At 36.8% G+C, this 19788-nt stretch overlaps 1 protein-coding gene and 1 long non-coding RNA gene across 20 annotated transcripts in view; one reads left to right on the forward strand and one right to left on the reverse strand.

Annotated features, from left to right (window-relative positions):
- Positions 1-19788, forward strand: part of LOC127483443 (uncharacterized) — a 65503-nt gene that overhangs the window by 36142 nt on the left and 9573 nt on the right. The gene's annotated exons all lie outside the window — the stretch shown is intronic.
- The window catches only part of TRDMT1 (tRNA aspartic acid methyltransferase 1), an 80160-nt gene that overhangs the window by 18850 nt on the left and 41522 nt on the right, over positions 1-19788 (reverse strand). For 17 of the 19 annotated variants that reach the window (XR_011381483.1, XR_007909665.2, XR_011381486.1 and 14 more), the window contains 6 exons: positions 14417-14526; positions 6560-6636; positions 4274-4345; positions 3256-3321; positions 2071-2140; positions 1002-1085 (listed from right to left, as the gene is read on the reverse strand). Coding sequence is in view for 16 of the 19 variants with exons in the window: in XM_070055455.1 (XP_069911556.1) it covers positions 1002-1085; positions 2071-2140; positions 3256-3321; positions 4274-4345; positions 6560-6636; positions 14417-14526 (479 nt within the window). In the remaining 3 variants the exon portion in view is untranslated. The remainder of the gene's footprint in view (positions 1-1001; positions 1086-2070; positions 2141-3255; positions 3322-4273; positions 4346-6559; positions 6637-14416; positions 14527-19788) is intronic. The other 2 variants (XM_070055463.1, XM_008268300.4) reach the window with 1 other exon arrangement.

Genomic DNA, 19788 nt, shown 5'->3' on the forward strand with positions numbered 1-19788 from the left:
GGAAATTCAAATAATACAATGGCTCCCCTGTAGCAGGATGGAACTTTCGAGTATTTACTTGTAGAGAGCGTCACTGAACTACTGAAACTGTTTTTCACCTTCATTCATTCACCTAAAGCACACATAGCTGCTCAGATTGTTAGAAACTATCTACAGCAATTGAACTGTTAGAGACTCTATCTATAGCAATTGAACATTTCATTTTGGCTTGTACTAATTATTCCCATATTTTATTTTATTTTTATTTTTTGACAGGCAGAGTGGACAGTGAGAGAAAGAGACAGAGAGAAAGTCTTCCTTTTCCATTGGTTCACCCCACAATGGCTGCTGCAGCCGGCACACTGTGCCGATCTGAAGGCAGAAGCCAGGTGCTTCTCCTGGTCTCCCATGTGGGTGCAGGACCCAAGGACTGGGGCTATCCTCCACTGCACTCCCGGGCCACAGCAGAGAGCTGGACTGGAAGAGGAGCAACTGGGACAGAATCCAGCGCCCTGACCAGGACTAGAACCCGGGGTGCCGGCGCCGCAGGTGGATGATTAGCCTATTGAGCCGTGGTGCCAGCCTATTCCCATATTTTAATCAAGCTAAATAGCATTGGCTTTACAGAAAATGCAATCATGTGCTAAAATATTCGAGCCATTTTTAAGATAGGATATCTTAAATTTAACCAATGGCTTCATTGGAAAAGGAAAATAATAAATCCAAAATAGTCAATGATCAGAAGAGAAGTTATAGAGAGAGGAAAAGCAGGACAAAAACATAAGTGGTTACTATATTTCACATTTAACTTATATTTTAATGAAGATTTTTTGTTTTTCATCTTGTTTTTGTTTTCACTGAACTAATAAAAGCTACATCAGGAGAAGAAAAAGGTCCTGAAAATGAACGTAGGATACAGTCTATGCTACAGGCACTACAGGACGCATATAAACCTGCACAAAAGGGTTCTTGAAAATAAGTCAGCAAATGGATGTATCTGAATAAATAAACAATAACAATACCTGACCAGGAGCCTGAAAAGGTAATGGCTCAGACTGACGTTTTGCAACAAGAAAATACCTTAGCCTTGCATTTGGAATGCCAAGCTGCAAATAAAGCACAGCAGTTAGTTACTATAGGAAATTAGAGAGATCTGTACTCACTTTGCACCCAGTAAGAAAAACTCACATGCTATACACTCAGCTTCTGCTAGAGAAAATTCTAGTACTGATTTACAGAAGACTTCTTTGTATTACGTTCTAAGCCTGTTAAACTGCAGCTCTGTACCTGTTTTTGAATTAGGTAGATTGATTCTGATGAATGACTGCATCACTTAATGCAATATTAATATATAAACAGAACAGATTCAATATAGTTCATAGATACAATTCTATGAATATAATGATATAACCTTTTTCCCTCTCTCTCTCTGCCTTTAAGGAGGTCTCATTATATTTCAAAAATGAAGAGGCAAGAAATATAAATAAATTTAAAGAGTTCAGATATTTCAACTTCATATATGTCAATTTCCATACCTTGTATATCTATTTTTTGAAACGATTTTTCTTCTAATATCTGGGAAAAGAACTATATGACATGGCTAAAGATGGTAAGAACTTAAGAAGAACAATAACAAAAAATATAATACTTGCAAAATCAAAATTTGTCAAATACCTTATCATAACCAACTACTTCAATATCTTTAAATATGAAATAAAAGCAACATTTGCAAATTAATGTTATGTCATCAAAAAATAATCATCTGGTTTTCAATTTTGGATTTTTTTGAAGCGTTACTAAGCTATAGTACACCTAGCTTGGAAATATCCAGCTTCACATATTTTCAAAACATGTTGGCCTTTATTCTCCTAAAGAAATACATATTCCTTATGAGTTTCAAGATATAAAATCTTTCATAAAATACACATAAGGGAATCTACATGCATATACTATATTCTTTAGAAATAACTAATTTTAAGATTTACCTATAATATTATCCAAAATAGAGAATTTATCAAATCAAATTGCTTCAGGGGGAATAAAACTTTTTAATTTAACTTGTAAATAAAGGTTTATAATTGTAGTACCTACAGAGGTTGGAGACAATAAAAATTCCTGGTACTGAAAGCCACAATTTTCCATTGTTTGTATCAATAAATCTCTGAAAAGAAAAAGGAAAGAAAAGCTTTCACTCTTTACTTGGAAATGGTGCTGTTATGTAAAATATTATACATAAAAACTCATTTAAAGTGGAAAGTGTTTAACCCCAATGAAGTTGCTTAAAAATATGATATATTAAAGTCCAGAACTTAAGAAATTAAATAATAATTTTCTATTAGAAATATAAAGCTGCCAGATAATTTATTCTAATGGAAGTCTGAATTCTGAATCCTTAATCTGCTAATGATAAGTTTAATGTGGAAACAAGAATAATATCTTCAATATATCAAATCAGATAGGAATTCCATTGTAGAGAACAACAGAATCAAGGATTTGGATGCTTTCGCGCTGCCTGGGCTGTCATCTAAAGGAAACCTGACCTACAGCTTCTTCTTGTATCCAACAATAGAGCAGAAACTGCCTTTCAGTAGGACCGATTTGCATGAAAACATTCCCGTTTCAAAAGAAACAGACATCAATAGAAGTGACTAAATTAAGAAATATCATTTTCAGGGGCCGGCGCCATGGCTCACTAGGTTAATCCTCTGCCTGCGGTGCTGGCATCCCATATGGGAGCCGGGTTCTAGTCCCAGTTGCACCTCTTCCAGTCCAGCTCGCTGCTGTGGCCCGGGAAGGCAGTAGAGGATGGCCCAAGTGCTTGAGCCCTGCACCCGCATGGAAGACCAAGAAGAAGCTCCTGGCTTTGGATTGGTGCAGTGCGCTGGCCGTAGCGGCCATTTGGGGGGTGAACCAACGGAATGAAGACCTTTCTCTCTGTCTCTCTCTCTCACCATCTATAACTCTACCTATCAAATAAATAAATAGAAAAAAAAAGTGTTGTTTTCTCTAAGGACACATGTTTAAAAAAAAGGAAATGTTTTCATTTAAACAAGTACTCATACTGGAAAAATTCAAACATATATAAATGGGAGAGAATCAGCTAAACAAAGCTATATAAAATATTTTCCATTGTTAGTCAAAATCAATACAAATGAATAAAATATATAATACATATGAAATGTCAGAATGCACATTTTTTCAGATCTTGTTTTCGTAAGTATTCCTACTATAAAATATGCCATATCTATGATGTATCAAGACAAATACAGTTCTTACCTTGTAGAAGATACTTCAAAACCTTTAACATTCTCTAAAAGAATATACTTTGGTAATTTTTGTAATCTGAAAAAACAAAAACAAATGGAATTCCAAATATCTCATTACTAAGAAGTAAAAAGCAAAGAAAATGATTACTATGGAAAATATGAGGTAAGTATTTTCTGAATTCTTTTTTTTACAACAGAATTTTATATGTTAAAGACAATTCATATTTTACTCACATTTCCCCATAAGCAGGGCACATTTGACAAAGTAAGTAGGAAATGTTAATTTCCATTCAAGCTTCTCAAAACATGGGTTTGCACAAGGCTTTTGCATTGCACAACTCAAAGAACTTTCATTCACAAAAGATGGCAGCTTCCAGGGTTAGCACACATTTCCAGGCCATCAGTAACAACATTCATCAACAACATTAGCATCATTTGAATTACTGCTATGAGCACAAGTAACAGAACTGAGATATTAGACTGTGATTCCCTGTCACTCACTATGGTGGCAAGTGCAGAAACTTGAAACATTTGTAGTTATTCTACTAGTCATGGCAAAAGAAGATAAAGTGATGTGAATAGTGTCTGAAGGGAGCACATATAAAATGTTAATCTTTACAAAGTGAAAAACATAACATTCTTCTAGACCCACAGTTTTTCAGTTAAAGCAAGCATGTAACAGGGCTGACATTGTGACACATAGTGTTAAGCCAGTTTGCAACAAAATCCTGTATCTGAACACCAGTCCCAGCTGCTCTGCTTCACACCCAGCTTCCTGCTATTGGCCTGGGAAAGCAGAAGATGATGGCCCAAGTACTTGGGCCCTACCACTCGTGTTAAAGACATGAATGGAGTTCCTGGCTCCTGGTTTCAGCCTGGTCCAGACTTGGCTGTTGTGGCCATCTGGGGAGTGAACCAGTGAATGGAAGATTTCTGTGTTTGTCCATCTCTTTCTGTTACTCTGCCTTTCAAATAAATAAATCTTTAAAAGTAATAAAGGAAATTTGAACAGGAATCTATGATTTTACCTGGGAAGAATATCTAGAATATATAAGAAGCTATTGGTCCTTGGATCAGTCATATCACCCTGCAGGCCAATTCTAAAGTAATAAAGAAAGCACAAAAACATATATTAAGAATCTTCTATAACGATATTAGATCACTTTTAAAAAGTCAAAGCAGAGAATTAAAATAAGCTGATCTTCACAAAAAATGATTATCTTTGTTGCTATAGAAAACTAAAAGCATTTACTCATTGAATTAAAAATAAAAAGACCTTGCATCTGATATCAATACACTTAAAATGTTACTTTTGCAAAACAGTATAATTAACTTACCTGAAACAAAAAAGTACAAGTTAGTGAGAAAAATAATTACTCCCTTAAAATCATCCTGTTTAACACACACACATACACACACACACACAAATTGGCCCAGGACACCTTTCGTTGTGACCAAAGTAAGACAACAGTTCAGATGAATGGGCCCCAGGGTAGCCACCTGGAGCTGATAGCATTGGTGACTAAACAAGACATAAGCAGATAAAAGAAGTAGGTAAGACTCAGACAATCTTGTCCAAGTAAATAGGAAAGACTTAAGCCATAGGACAAGCAGGAGTTACAGCTTGGTTAGATCAACTAGGGTCAAGATGGGTCTTGTAAACAGTCAGTATTAGAGTGAGCACTTGGTCTTAGAAGTGAGGCTTGCAACATGATCAAGGATCAAGCCGAAAGGAAGCTTGGACTGGTTCTGAGTAGGAGAACAGAGGACCTAGATCTAAATCTGTGTTACTTATTAGTTTCATAGTAATCAATAAGTTACTTGACAGCATTTCCTTTCCTCATATCTCCCAGCAGGACCAAAACAATCAGTGGATCTGAGGCTCAGCTAGCAGATTAAACTGGACTTAACAGATTCCACAGCAATCTTCAATTCTTATTTTGCCTCTTTCCCATAAGATCTTAATAATAATGACTACACAATCAGTTACATTGCCTTCAGCAGCTAGATTTGGGCTAACACGTGGCTGGGGTAGTAGGAGGGAAAATATTTTGGTTGGGAGAGGGGCAGGCAAAGCAATGACATAGGAAGCTTCCCTGTGCTGGAACTGCGTTCTGTCCTATCCTACACATTGCACTCAACAGTCCACACCCTTACAAATGCTTGACAGCATCTTTATATAGGTGTTCCTTCCCTTCTCTGATAAAACTCCTAATCTGCTTTCAACCTCAGTTCAGACATCACCTCTGAAAGAATTCTCCTCTCCTGGTATGCAGCAAGCCATTTTCTCCTCTGTGATCTCCTGGCACTTTTCAGTATTCCTTTACTATATATCTTATTTCACATTATAAAATGTGATTTGTCAATCATTTTCATTAGACTACAAGCTCTCTAAAAACAAGATCTACAGCATCAAAAATGATATCTGGCAATAAAACAGTAGAACAAATCCTCATGGAATCAGTTTCCTAAGGAGCTGTAAAATTTAGCATGACAATATTCATTTGAATTAGAATATTTATTACATTATATTCCACTTAAAGCATATATATTAAAACAGGAATAGATAAAATGATTCATAAATTCTGGCTGTAACTGTCCCTAATTTTGTATCCTTGGGAACATTACTTAACCTTTCTATGTCTCAGTTTCTCAACTGTAAAATAATGATAACAGCAATGCCCAGCCTATAAGCATGTTAAATTAAATGATATGTTCCCTGTAAGACTTAAAGGATTATGATCAGTATTAAAAATAATTTATTGTTATTACAAAGGTCTAAAATGAAGGTAAATTAGTCAAGATTTTATTTGAGATGTAATAACTCCCTGAGATATAATCAAATAAATACTATATAATTTTCAAATGAAGAAACTGCAATGTGGGTATTCCAGAATTCAGAATTAAGTGTACACAGAAATTTTTAAAAATGTAAAATGCACAAATGCATGTTTAAATTGTTTTTAAATGTTACATTTAAATAATTTAGGACTTTCATTATGGAAATCCACTTTAATCAGGATTGGAAAAGTTATTCCTGAATGCTCATTAGTTTAAATAAATTAAGGTAATTTAGGCCAGAAATCAATATTTTCTTATGTAGGTATAAAAGAAACCTATCAGTCTTCCATATCTACTGTTTATCAAATTATTTTGTTCTTCTGGCAATAATTGCTATTTACTTAATGATTATTGCTGAATTGTAAATGAGTAAATGAACAGAATTATTTGGGAAAAATTTCAAGACTAAAAGCTACAGTTGATGGACATCATTAAGTACTCCTTCTCAACATAAAAATATTAATTGCACATACCTTGTGAATGGCTGACATGGAGGGCTCATTAAAATCATATTGAAAGATAACTTGTCAAATTCTTCTAGTGTAATGCCCTAAGGAATAAACATTTGGGGGAAAAGGAATATGAAAATATCAAAAGAATGAAGAAAGAAAAATGGTAATTATAACTAAATATAACAGAAATTATAACAGTTTACATAACACAATACTTTTCAAGTAAATTTTAGTCAAACTAACTTCCAGAAACAATCTTGGAAAGGAAATGCAGTAGTAAGCTAAAGCTATGAGACATTAAGCAACTTCCTTCAAGGTCCCAGAGCCAGCCAAAGCAGAGTTAGAACAGTACAAGCACTTTGTGCCTCTGTGATGCCTCAGATGTAATAGCACTCTGTTTTCTGGAATCAGTTGCATGGAGAATTTTATAATTAATGGTTTGAGAATCCAGTCTAGGAAACTCTTAAGTGCCTACCTATCAATAATGCTTTCTATTTATCAAACATGATACATTGACCAGTTACTATCCTTTTCAAGTGTGTCTCTGTCTCTTTCAATTACGGCTCTAGTCTTCATAATTATCTTTTTTATTTTGGCTTATAGATAAATCATTTTCATTATAATTTTCGCTTCTCTTATTTCTATTAGAAAAAGAAGCAGAAATTTGGAAGTAGAGTATCTTTATTATGCCACATTCCATCAGAAGTCCTAAAGAATACTAAATTTAACTTCTGAAGTAATTAGTAAGTTTATTGGAGACAAAATTAGTATCTTAGACAAATACGTATTTTCTCTAAGAACTCAATGCCTTGCACAAAACGCATGTCCAAATAACTATTACATGTGGTATAGGACATAAACTTCCTAAAGCCTCTCATCATTCTTCAGTTCCCCATTAATCTTCTATCTTCTTTTTAATGTTTTAAAATTAATTAATTAATTTGAAAGACACAGAGGGAGAGATCTTCCATCTATTGGTTCTTCCATGTGTGCGCAATAGCTGGTGCTGTTTCAGGAGGAAGCCAGGAGCCTGGAACTTAGTCTAGATCTCTGTTGGTGGCATGGACGCATGTACTTGAGCCATCACCTGCTGCCTCTCAGGTATATACTAGTAAGAGCTGGAATCCCAACCCAGGAATTCTGATGTGAGATGTGGGAGTTCCACATAGTATTTATTATAAATGCTACACCAAATGTCCATCTCTCTATCCACTATTCATTTCTTCACTTTAGAATTTATTTATTTATTTGAAAAGTAGAGAGCCAGGGAGAGGGTGAGGAGGAAGAGGTTAAGGGAAAGGGAAAGGGAGAGGGCACACTAGCAGGAAGCTGGATCAGAAGTGGAGCAGCCAGGATTCAAATCAGCCTACTGACATGGGATGGCAGCATAGCAAGCAATACCTTAACCTGTGACACCACAGAATAGGCACCTGTATCCCCCACCCTTTTTTTTTAACAGACAGACAGTGAGAGAGAGACAGAGAGAAAGGTCTTCCTTCCATTGGTTCACCCCCCAAATGGCCGCTACAGCCAGCGTGCTGCACTGATCCGAAGCCAAGAGCCAGGTGCTTCCTCCTGGTCTCCCATGTGGGTACAGGGCCCAAGCACTTGAGCCATCCTCCACTGCCTTCCTGGGCCACAGCAGAGAGCTGGCCTGGAAGAGGAGCAACTGGGACAGAATCCGGCGCCCCAACAGGGACTAGAACCTGAGGTGCTGGCGCCACAGGCGGAGGATTAGCCTAGTGAACAATGGCGCTAGCCTGTATTCCCTTTTTAAACATGACCCTCAATGTAGTTCCTATACATTTGGCCTAGACACGATATACTCTTTCTTCTTTAGAGTTCATCATTAAAAATAGGGCTTTTATTTGCATTTCCCTGAGCATTTTTTCATAAGTCTGTTGGCCATTTGAATTTTCGCTTTTGAAAAAGACCTGTAAAGTCCTTTGCCCGTTTCTTAACTGGATTCTTTGTTTTGTTGTTGTTGAGTTTCTTGAGTTCTTTATAGATTCTATATATTAATTCTTAATTAGTTACATAGTTTGCAAATATTTCCCCCATTTTGTCAGTTGCCTCTCCACTTTGCTGAGTATTCTCTCTGCAGTACAGAAGCTTCTTAGCTTGATGTAATCCCATTTGTCTATTTTTGTTTTGATAGCCTGTACATCTGGGTTCTTTTCCAACAAGTCCTTGCCTATGCCAATATGTTGCAGAGTTTCCCCAATGTTATCCTCTAGTAATTTCATGGTTCAGGTTGTAGATTTAGATTCTTCATCCATTATGAGTTGATTTCTGCATTAAGGTGTAAGGTAGGGTCTAGTTTCACACTTCTAAACATAGAGATCCAATTTTCCCAGCACCATTTATTGAAGAGACCATCCTTTCTCCAGAGATTGATTTTAGCTCCTTTGTCATATTAGTTGGTTATAGATATGTGGATTGATTTCTGGAGTTTCTATTTTATTCCATTCATCTACATTTCTATTTTTATGCCAGTATCAGGCTGTTTTGATAATCACTGCCCTGCAGTATGTCTTGAAATGTGCTATTGTGATGCCTCTGGCTGTTTTTGTTGTTTAAGACTGCTTTAGCTATTGGAGTAGGGGTGTATTCTGTGTTTCCATATGAAGGGTCACTAGCCATCAGGGAAATGCAAAACAAAACCACAATGAGGTTTCACCTCACCCCAGTTAGAATGGCTCCCATACAGAAATCAAAAAACTAAATAAACGCATGTGAAGATCTGGTGAAAAAGGTATCCTAATCCACTGTTGGTGGGAATGTAAACTAGTATAGCCATTGTGGAAGATAGTACAGAGATACTTCAGAAAAATGAAAATAAGTATACCATATGATCCAGCCATCCCACTCCTGGGAATATATCCAGAGGAAATGAAATCAATATATGAAAGAGTTATCTGCACCCTCATGTTTATTGTACCTCAATGTACAATAGCTAAGATATGAAATCAACCCAGATGCCTATCAACTGATGAATGGATAAAGAAATTGTGGGATATATATTATATATAATAATAACTGTGGGTATATATAATATATATAATAGAATACTATTCGACTGTAAAAAAGAATGAAATCCTGTCTTTTGCAACAAAATGGATGCAACTGGAAACCAATATACTTAATGAAATAAGCCAGTCCCAATAAGACAAATACCATACATTTTCCCTGATGTGTGGTAATTAATAGAGCACAAAAAAATGTAATATATATGAATGAAATTGACATTCTGAGATTCGATAATTTCTTATTTCTACTGTTGAGCAACTGTTTTTATCTTATTACTATTTTTTTGTATTCTTTACTTAGTGTAGGGTTAATCTTATGAGTATAAAATAAAATAAAAAGAAAACTAGCGAAATCTTAAAAAAATCCAAATGAATGAAAGTATAGAGGAAAAAAGAAACAAGAACCAGATAAGATAAATAGAAAACAAATAACAAGATAGTTGAGTTAAACCCAACAACATTGATAAGATTAAATTTAAATGTTATAAGATTCCAATTAAAGGAAAGACAGAGACTGTCAGAATGAAAAAAAAAAAACGCAAAACCCAAGTATATGGTATATACAATAAATGCAATTTAAATAAAAAAAGCATATGTATGGGCCGGCGCCGTGGCTCAATAGGCTAATCCTCCACCTTGCGGCGCTGGCACACCGGGTTCTAGTCCCGGTCGGGGCGCCAGATTCTGTCCCGGTTGCCCCTCTTCCAGGCCAGCTCTCTGCTATGGCCAGGGAGTGCAGTGGAGGATGGCCCAAGTGCTTGGGCCCTGCACCCCATGGGAGACCAGGAAAAAGCACCTGGATCCTGGCTCCTGCCATCGGATCAGCGCGGTGCGCCGGCTGCAGCGGCGGCCATTGGAGGGTGAACCAACGGCAAAGGAAGACCTTTCTCTCTCTGTCTCTCTCTCTCACTGTCCACTCTGCCTGTCAAAAAAAAAAAAAAAAAGCATATGTATGATAAAATTTTTAAATGGAAAAATATATAAGCACAAACACTAGTCCTAAGAAAGCTGAAATGGCTATACTAATATCAGAAAAAGTAGGCTTCAGAACAACAAATATACCTAGGGACAGAGGGACATTTAATAATGATAAAAGGATCAATCAATGAAGAAAACAAATAAAGAGAATACTTGATAACAGAGCTTTCAGACAAAATGAAACAAAACCAATGAGGAGAAATAGACAAATTCATAATTATATCAGGGAGATTATAATACTCTTTATTCAGCAAATGATAGGAAAGGCAGACAAAAAATATAAATAAGGATATAGAAAAACTGAATGTCACTATCAACCAACTTTACCTAACAGACAGTTATAAGGCCTTATAATCAACCAAAATAGAACACATATTCTTTTTAAAAGCACACAGGGCATTTACTAGACCAACTGCACCATGGGCCAAAACACAAGCCTCAGCAAATTCAAAATAACTAGAAACATATGGAGCACAACAGTGATTACACAGACTTAGAAATCAGCAATAGAGTTATGTAGACAATTCCCAAATAATTGGAATTTAAAATCATAAATAACACACAAGCTAAAAAGGAAATTAAAAATCTTCTGAACTTAAAGTGAATATATGACATAGGAAAATTTGTGGAATACAGCCAAAACTTGGTAAAAATTTTTAGCTTTAAATGTTTATATTTTTAAGGTCAGCACCACGGCTCACTAGGCTAATCCTCCGCCTACGGCGCCAGCACACCAGGTTCTAGTCCCGGTCGGGGCACCAGATGTCCCTGTTGCTCCTCTTCCAGTCCAGCTCTCTTCTGTGGCCCGGGAAGGCAGTGGAGGATGGCCCAAGTGCTTGGGCCCTGTACCCGCAGGGGAGACCAGGAGGAAGCACCTGGCTCCTGGCTTCGGATCAGTGCAGCGCGCTGGCCGTAGCGGCCATTTTGGGGGGTGAACCAACGGAAGGAAGACCTTTCTCTCTGTCTGTCTCTCTCTCACTAACTCTGCCTGTCAAAAAAAAAAAAAAAAAAGATAATTAAATGTTTATATTTTTAAAAGAATGATCCCCAAATTTCAATGTAGGAAGTATAAAAAGAAGGATAACTAAAGATAAACTTTGAGGAAATAATAAAGTTGAGAAGAAATTAGTAAAATATTAAGCAAATGGAAAAAAAAAAAAAAAGATAGGCAACTGCACCCAAACCCGGTTACTTAAAAAGATCCATGGGTAAATCCCTAGTTTCAGCAACGGAATAATAGTGCTAACAGTCAAAATGAAAGAGAGAATATCACTACAGATGATACAGACAGAAAAAGAATGTCATGAAATCTGTAAAACTTTAGGTCAATAAATTTGACAAATTAAATAAAATGGAGGGGGCAGCACTGTGACGTGGTAGGTTAAGCCCCTGCCTGCAGGGCCCGCATCCCATATGGCATCTGTTCCTGTCCTGGAAGCTCCTTGTCCAATCCAGCTCTCTGCTAATGGCCTGGGAAGGCAGTGGAAGGTGGCCCAAGTGTTTCGGCCTCTGCACCCACATGGGAGACCCAAAAGAAGCGCCTGGCTCCTGGCTTCAGATTGGCGTAGCTCTGGCCATTGTGGCCAGCTGCGGAGTGAACCAGCGGATGGAAGACCTCTCTCTCTCTCTCTCTCTCTCCTTCTGTAACTCTGCCTCTAAAATAAATAAACAAATCCTTAAAAAATAACTAACTACATAAAATGGAAAAGATTCATAGTGAAAAACTGTCCCATAGGTGCTGATATTTGGCACAGCACTTAAGTTGTGACATAGGACACACACATCCCCTACCAGAGTCGCCTGATTTAAGTACCAGCTACTCTGCTTCTGAACCAGCTTCCTGCTAATGACAACCCCGGGAGGCAGCTGATGATGGTTCAAGAACATGAGTCCCTACCACATAGGTCTCTAGGGAGACCTAGATTGTGTTTCAGGTTCCTGGCTTCGGCCTCACCCAGCCCTGGCTGTTGTGGACATTAGGGAAGTAAACCAGAGTATGGAAAATCTCTCTCTCTCTCTCTCTCTCTCTCTCTCTCTCTCTCTCTGTGTCAAACAAAATAAATCAGCAAAAACCTTTTAAAAAACTTGTAATACCATCAAACCCATAAATATTTAGGGATAAATTAATCACCACACATGTAAGACTTACACACTAATTATTACAAAATATTGCTGATAGAAATTTTAGGAGACATAAATAAATGAAGATATTGTGTCATGCACTGAAAAATCAAGTTTTACTAGGATTGAATTGTCTCAAAACTGACCAATAATCAATGTATCTTTTTGTAGAACTGGCAAACTGATTCTAAAATTTGAACATAAATGTAATGAATTTTTTAAAATAAAATAAAAAGGAACATACAAAAGAAATGTAAAAAACAACCAAAATAATCTTGGAAAAGGAAAACAGAAGTATAAGAACTTACACTGACTGAATTCAGTATATACTATAAAGCTATAACAATCAAAACAGTGCATTACTAGTATTTGAATAAATATGGAGATACTACTGAGGAGAGGGTTCAGAAATAGACCCACATATATAAGTACATGATCTACTTTAAAAAGGGGCAGGGGGCTGTCAAGGTAACTGGAGAAAGGACAAGCTTCAGCAGAAAGTGCTGGGACAAGTTTATATTCCCTTGGAAAAAATAAATAAACTTTGACCCATACCTTACACTGAACACAAAAGAATAATCTTTAATGGATCACAGACCCTAAAGTCAAAATCAAAGCTATAAAATTTCTGGGAGAAAATAAGGTAAGCAAAGATTTCTTAGGACACAAAAAACATGACATTTATATATATTTATATACACACACACATATATAGGAGGTTATATATATATTATATAAAAACATCTAAACTTCGATGGACACAGTTAAGGAACTAAAAAAACAGACAAGGTACAGAAATGGACAAGATACTTATACTTATTTCTGACAAATAAGTTGAATTTAGAAAACATAAGAAACTTTTACAACTAAATAATAGAAACACCTAAATCATAAAAATTGGGCAACTTCTTGACAGAGAAGCTAGAAAAATGGCCAATAAGTACATGAAAAGAAATTCAATATTATTAGTCATCAAATAAATGAAAATTAAAATCATACTACTAGACACTTAATAAAATTACTAACATGTAAATGACTAACAACAGCAAGTGTTGACAAGGATATGAAAGTTACTTAAACAGTGACGTTGGGACTGTAAGATGGTAAAAAACACTTTGTAAAATGTTTTTTTTTTTCATAAATTAAAAAAAAAATGTAACTGAGCAATTCCTCTCCTACCTATTATCCATAAGAAATTAAAACAAAGGTTCACATAAAGATCTGCACATAAGTATGTAAAACTTTTCACAACAAGAAATAGGGAGGCAAAGCATAACTTCATTATTTTTAAAATCATTCACTGTACAGGAGTGTTAAATACTTCTGCTGAGTTCATGATAGGTGAAAAGGGTTAACTTTGACAGGTTTGCTTAGCACTCAATAAGTAATAGCCAATGACTGTGTCCCCTGTTTTCACCACATGGTTTATAAATGTTGTGTGAGTATTGATTGAAAGCAAAGAATTAAATAAAGGTTAATATCACCATAGAATCAACAATTTAAAAACCAAGCAACTTAAACCTCAACCCCTTTCCCCTCAGACATAAAAAAACTGATCTCTCTCTGTTCCTCAATTAAGGTGGAAATTCTTTTGAAAACAGCCTGTTTTCTTCTGATAGAATATAAAATACTAATCTCTTCTCCTAAACTTTACTTATATATGACTTATCTTCTAATTAGGCTAGTAAAAACTAATATTTGGCTTTTCAACCACATTTTCCTATTCTATACTTAATAAATAATTACTCACTTCAATGGTCTTGGCTAGTAATAGTGTGTGAGGAAAATTATACTCATATACTTCATTAGCGACCGTGTTTACATCAATTGCAGCCACCACTTGAGCAGGAACACAGCTTTCTGTAATGATAAAGTGAAATGTATTAAAAAGAAAAGTTAATAACAGCTTTATTGATATATAATGTGCATACCACTGAATTCACCCACTTAAAGTTTAGGAAAGTATTTAATTTAGGTGAACAATTAATTGGTGTCCAAATGTAAAAGGCTCACAAACCAACCAATTCAAATATTGACAGAACAAGAGCAAATCTGAGAAGAATAAGGAAAATAACTATACAGCCTTCACTGCCTTTCTGTCTTGCTGCTAAAGAAAAAAGTACTTTCAAAATGGTTTCAGATCCAGAGAATTTCAATATCTGTTATGGCAGCCAAAGTCTGATCTCTGAAATTATAGCTGTTGCAATTACCACTCCCTTCCTCAAAACGAGTTATGTCGGGGCCAGCACTGTGGCATAGTGCATGAAAACGCCGCCTGCGGTTCTGGCATCCCATGTAGGCACAGGTTTGGGACCCGGCTGCTTTATTTCCAATCTAGCTCTCTGCTGTGGCCTGGGAAGGCAGGAGAGGATGGTCCAAATTCTTGGGCCCCTGCACTTGCATGGGAGACCCAGAAGACACTCCAGGCTCCAGGCTTTGGATTGGTACATTTCCGGCCACTGCAGCAAATTGGGGAGTGAACCAGGAGATGGAAGACCTCTCTCTCTCTCTCTCTGCCTCTGCCTCTCTGTAACTCTGCCTTTCAAATAAATAAATAAATCTTTAAAAAAAAAAAAAAAAAAAAGAAAGTTATATGTATCTCTGTGCCAAACCAGGAGAACACATATAGAATTTAAAACAAAAGTATTTAAGATTTTTTAAGAAAATCAGCAGAGAAGATATGGTAAAACATTACATGGTAGCTCCAAATAGCTATTTCTTTCATAACCATTTGTCACTTAATGGTTAGCTTAGTCCAAATATCAAAAGAGGGTAAGGGAAAATAGAGTGTGAGATTAGGGCTCATACAGCAGGCACCTAGAAAGAAAACCCAGATCACGGAGACGGGCCACAGAGAAAGGCCCACGTACTCAGAGAACTAACATAGGCTAACACTGACATAGAAGAGATGAGTCCAGAGAAGACAAACGCATTAATATCTCTAAGTATTTCTAAGTGCCAGCTAGGCTTAAGTCACTCTGCTAGGACCATTTATGCCCTCTTTCCTACTCCTTCTCCCTGCCTCAGGCATTCTAATAAAAATAAGGTTCCTATTTTATTATTTTGCTAATTAAGATACACAGTGGGGCCAGCTCCATGGCTCACTAGGTTAATCCTCCGCCTGTGGCGCCAGTATTCCATATGGGTGCTGGGTTCTAGTCCCGGTTGCTCCTCTTCCATCCAGCTCTCTGCTGTGGCCCAGGAGGGCAGTGGAGGATGGCCCAAGTGCGTGGGCCCTGCACCCGCATGGGAGACCAGGAGGAAGCACCTGGCTCCTGGCTTCGGATCAGCACAGTGACAGCCATAGCGGCCATTTGGGGGGTGAACCAATGGAAGGAAGACCTTTCTCTCTGTCTCTCTCTCTCTATCTGTCAAAAAAAAAAGATATACTGTAAGCAACCTGATGTAGCCTGCTTGGTTTCAACTATATATATGCAGCAAACTGGAACTGTCAGTTCTTAGTTAACATAACTTTTATTTTTTCAGGTTGATTGAAAACCTATTAAGCCCGCTATGCTTAATCTAATCAACAGTTACTTTTATGTTCTTGTATTATGTGTCATAATACCAACATAAAAACCAACCAAAAGCAACCTCCAAAAGAGTTTTTCATAGAGATGCAAAATCTGATGAGCTAAATATGTTTTTGGGAAAAAACAGATTTTTTAAGAGAAATATTTATTTATTTATTTATTTGAAAAGCAGAGTTACAGAGAGAGGTCTAGACAGAGAGAGAGGTCTTCCATCCGCTGGCCCACTCTCCAGATGGCCACAACTGCCGGAGCTGTGCCGATCCAAAGCCAGGAGCCAGGAGCCAGGAGCTTCTTCCAGTTCTCCCATGTGGGTGCAGGGGCCCAAGGACTTGGGCTATCTTCCACTGCTTTCCCAGGCCATAGCAGAGAGCCAGATCAGAAGTGGAGCAGCCGGAACTGGAACCGGTGCCCACATGGGATGCCAGCACTGCAGGAGGCGGCCCTTCCCGCCATGCCAAAGTGCCAGCCCCTGAAACACAGATTTTTAAAACCAATGAGCAGGCCAGCACTCTGGCCTAGTGGATAAAGCCGCCACCTGCAGTGCTGGCACCTCATTTCTGGCTGCTGCTTTTCCAGTCCAGCGGATTGGAACCAGCGGATGGAAGACCTCTCTCTCCCTCTGACTCTTCCTATCTATAACTCTCCCTTTCAAATAAATTAATCTTTAAAAAAAAATAAGCAAATGTACTATTTGTATAGACTGGTGCCTGGATTTTAGACTGCTACAAAATTATGGTCTACTGCATGACCTAAAAAGTTATTTCCATTAACAGAAATGAATATACAGGCTGAGTGTTGCTTATCTAAAATGCTTGGAATCAGTAGTATTTCAGATTTCAGACTTTTTTGGACTGTCAAGTATTTGTATATATGAGTACATTAAAAGAGATCATAGGGATGGGATCCAAATCTAAATATGATATTCATCTGCTTCATATACACCTTTCAAGCTTCAAGGTAATTTTATACAGCATTTATGGGACTTGGGCCATCTGCTGCTGCTTTCCCTGGCCATAGCAGACAGCTGTATCGGAAGTGGAGCAGCTGAGACTTGAACTAGCACCCACATGGAATGCTGACACTGCAGGTAGCAGCTCTACCTACTACGCCATAGAACCGGCCCCAAAATGACACCTATATTTTGACTACAAATTGTCGTATGAGATCTGATGTGGAATTTTCCATTTGTGTCATGTCAATGCTCAAAAACTTTTAGATTTTAGAGCATTTTGGATTCAGGGATTAGGAATAATCAGCCTGTTCTAAGAAATTAATGATACTAATTCAACTATCTTTTCAAGACAGAATTGTTTGGAGAAATAGGTATATTTCTAAGGAAAGCATTAAATTTATATATAAAAATTTTAAAGAGTAAAGCTGTCAATTCTGTTAAAATTTTAAACTGAACTCCAAAGACAAAGTTCAAAAAAAAATTCTGTAGTTCTCTCAAACTTGAAAAAATATTTTTATTTATATTTGAAAGCCAGATACACAGGGAGAGAGACAGACAGATAGTGAACCAGTAGTCCAAACACGTACCCCAACAAGCTGTCTTGATATTTCCTAGTATACACTATTACTCTTCAGTCTCAAAGAGAATTAAAATTTAAAGCATTTTCTCTATATGAATTCTATTACTTAAGTGATCCAAAAGTAGTAATACTGAAAGAGAGAGAATTAAGGGAAGAGATCCTTCAAGATATTTTGGTGGAAGTAGAGGGAGGGTATGTGTTTGGAGTACTTCGATTTTACCTTGCCTGGATTTTACTCATGATATTTCAGTTAGTATTCTGGATCTCATTTGTCAACGGGAAGCATAGGTTAAAAAAAAAAAAAAGTTAGACATCCTAGTTAGAGATGTATGTATGTATATATATACATATATATACACACATACATATATATACATACATACATATATATCACTCAATATATTGGATAAAAATAGAATACATCCATTTTTATGATGATTGAATTTAAATGGCAGACTTAATTGTAACAAGAGAGATAATGCAGGTGAGGAATGCCACTGAAAACACATACATAATATCTGCTCTAAGTTTCTTTCATATTAAAGTACACAAGAATCACATATACACAGACTCTCTCTTTCTCTCTCTAAATCACACACACACACACACACACACACACAATAACATTTGAATAGCAATAATTTTCCTTCTTTTTCTGATCACCCTTTCTAGAAAAGCTATAGCAAAGGACTTCTGGTTGGTGGTAGTAAAAAGGTAAAAGTTCATACCCTGCTTGACTCTCCTAACCAAATAAACAAAAAAGAAATTTTAATTGTTCATACAACGTTATCTGTGGCTGCTGGAAATTAGGGTAAATCAGCATTTTAAAAATGTAAATGATTTAATTAGATCTCTGAAATAAGGAAAGTAGTTTTTTCATTCTTTTCTTCTTTATCATTTATTTTCTGACCTATATCTTATATAGGTAACTATTTGTATTACCTCACTATAATCACACCTGAGACATTTAATCAGGTATGTTAACACTGACATCTAGTTGTGAAATGGAAGATCAGTTGAATACATCCAATGTCTACTGCTTTTCATTTATAGTAACAGTTTAACTAGAAATAAAAGTATTAAACAGATCTGTAGGGATTCTGAATTTAAAATCATTGCCAAATATCTAATCACTGATAGCAAAGTATATTTGCTAGTTCTCTCTAAAGGCTTTGCATTTCAGAAATTGCTAATAAATTATTTGTATGAATAAAATTTTTAAAAATACATTGAAAAAAATTTTTAAGGGTCCATTTAATTTCCTTAGGAAATCTCCTTAGGAGTTCAGCTAGTAGACAACTGCACATAGCTAGTGGCTGCCATACTGGGCAGCATAGCCAGGCAATCACCAAGCCCACCGTCAATGGAAGTTCTGGACAGATGGCAGCCCCTGGAGTCAGAGTGCTCTAATTCTGGGTCTGACATGCAATAGCTTTGTGGCCTTGGAAAGTTTAAGCCTCAATTTCCCTCCACGGAGGACTGTTATGAAAAGCAAATAAAATAAATTACTTAAAATACTGTAGCAAATAGGAGATAGTCAGTAATCATTGAAATTCCTATTCACTACTAGCATCCATTCTAGAATATTATAAATTAAATGGAAAAATAATAATAGTGAGTGTTATTTTTACTGCCACTAGAATATTATTCTAGTAAGAAAAATTTCAGAGGCCGGGACTGTGACATAGTAGGCTAAGCCTCCGCCTGCAGCATCAGCATCTCACATGGGTGCCAGTTCATGTCCTGGATGCTCCTCTTCTGATCCAGCTCTCTGCTATGGCCTGGGAAAGCAGTGGATGATGGACCAAGTGCTGGGGCCCCTGCACCCAAGTGGTAGACTTGGAAGAAGCTCCTGGCTCCTGGCTTCGGATCGGCCCAACTCCAACTGCTTCCGACCATTTGGGGAGTGAACTAGTAAATGGAAGACTTTTCTCTCTGTCTATAACTCTGCTCCACAAATAAACAAATAAAATCCTTTAAAAAGAAAAAAAAAAGATTTTCAGAGTTATAACTATTCATCTGGAAGAATTTCAGAAGTCTTTAAATATTTTACAGTA

This window comes from Oryctolagus cuniculus, chromosome 13, assembly GCF_964237555.1.
Source record: "Oryctolagus cuniculus chromosome 13, mOryCun1.1, whole genome shotgun sequence".
Classification (NCBI taxonomy): Eukaryota; Metazoa; Chordata; class Mammalia; order Lagomorpha; family Leporidae; genus Oryctolagus; species Oryctolagus cuniculus.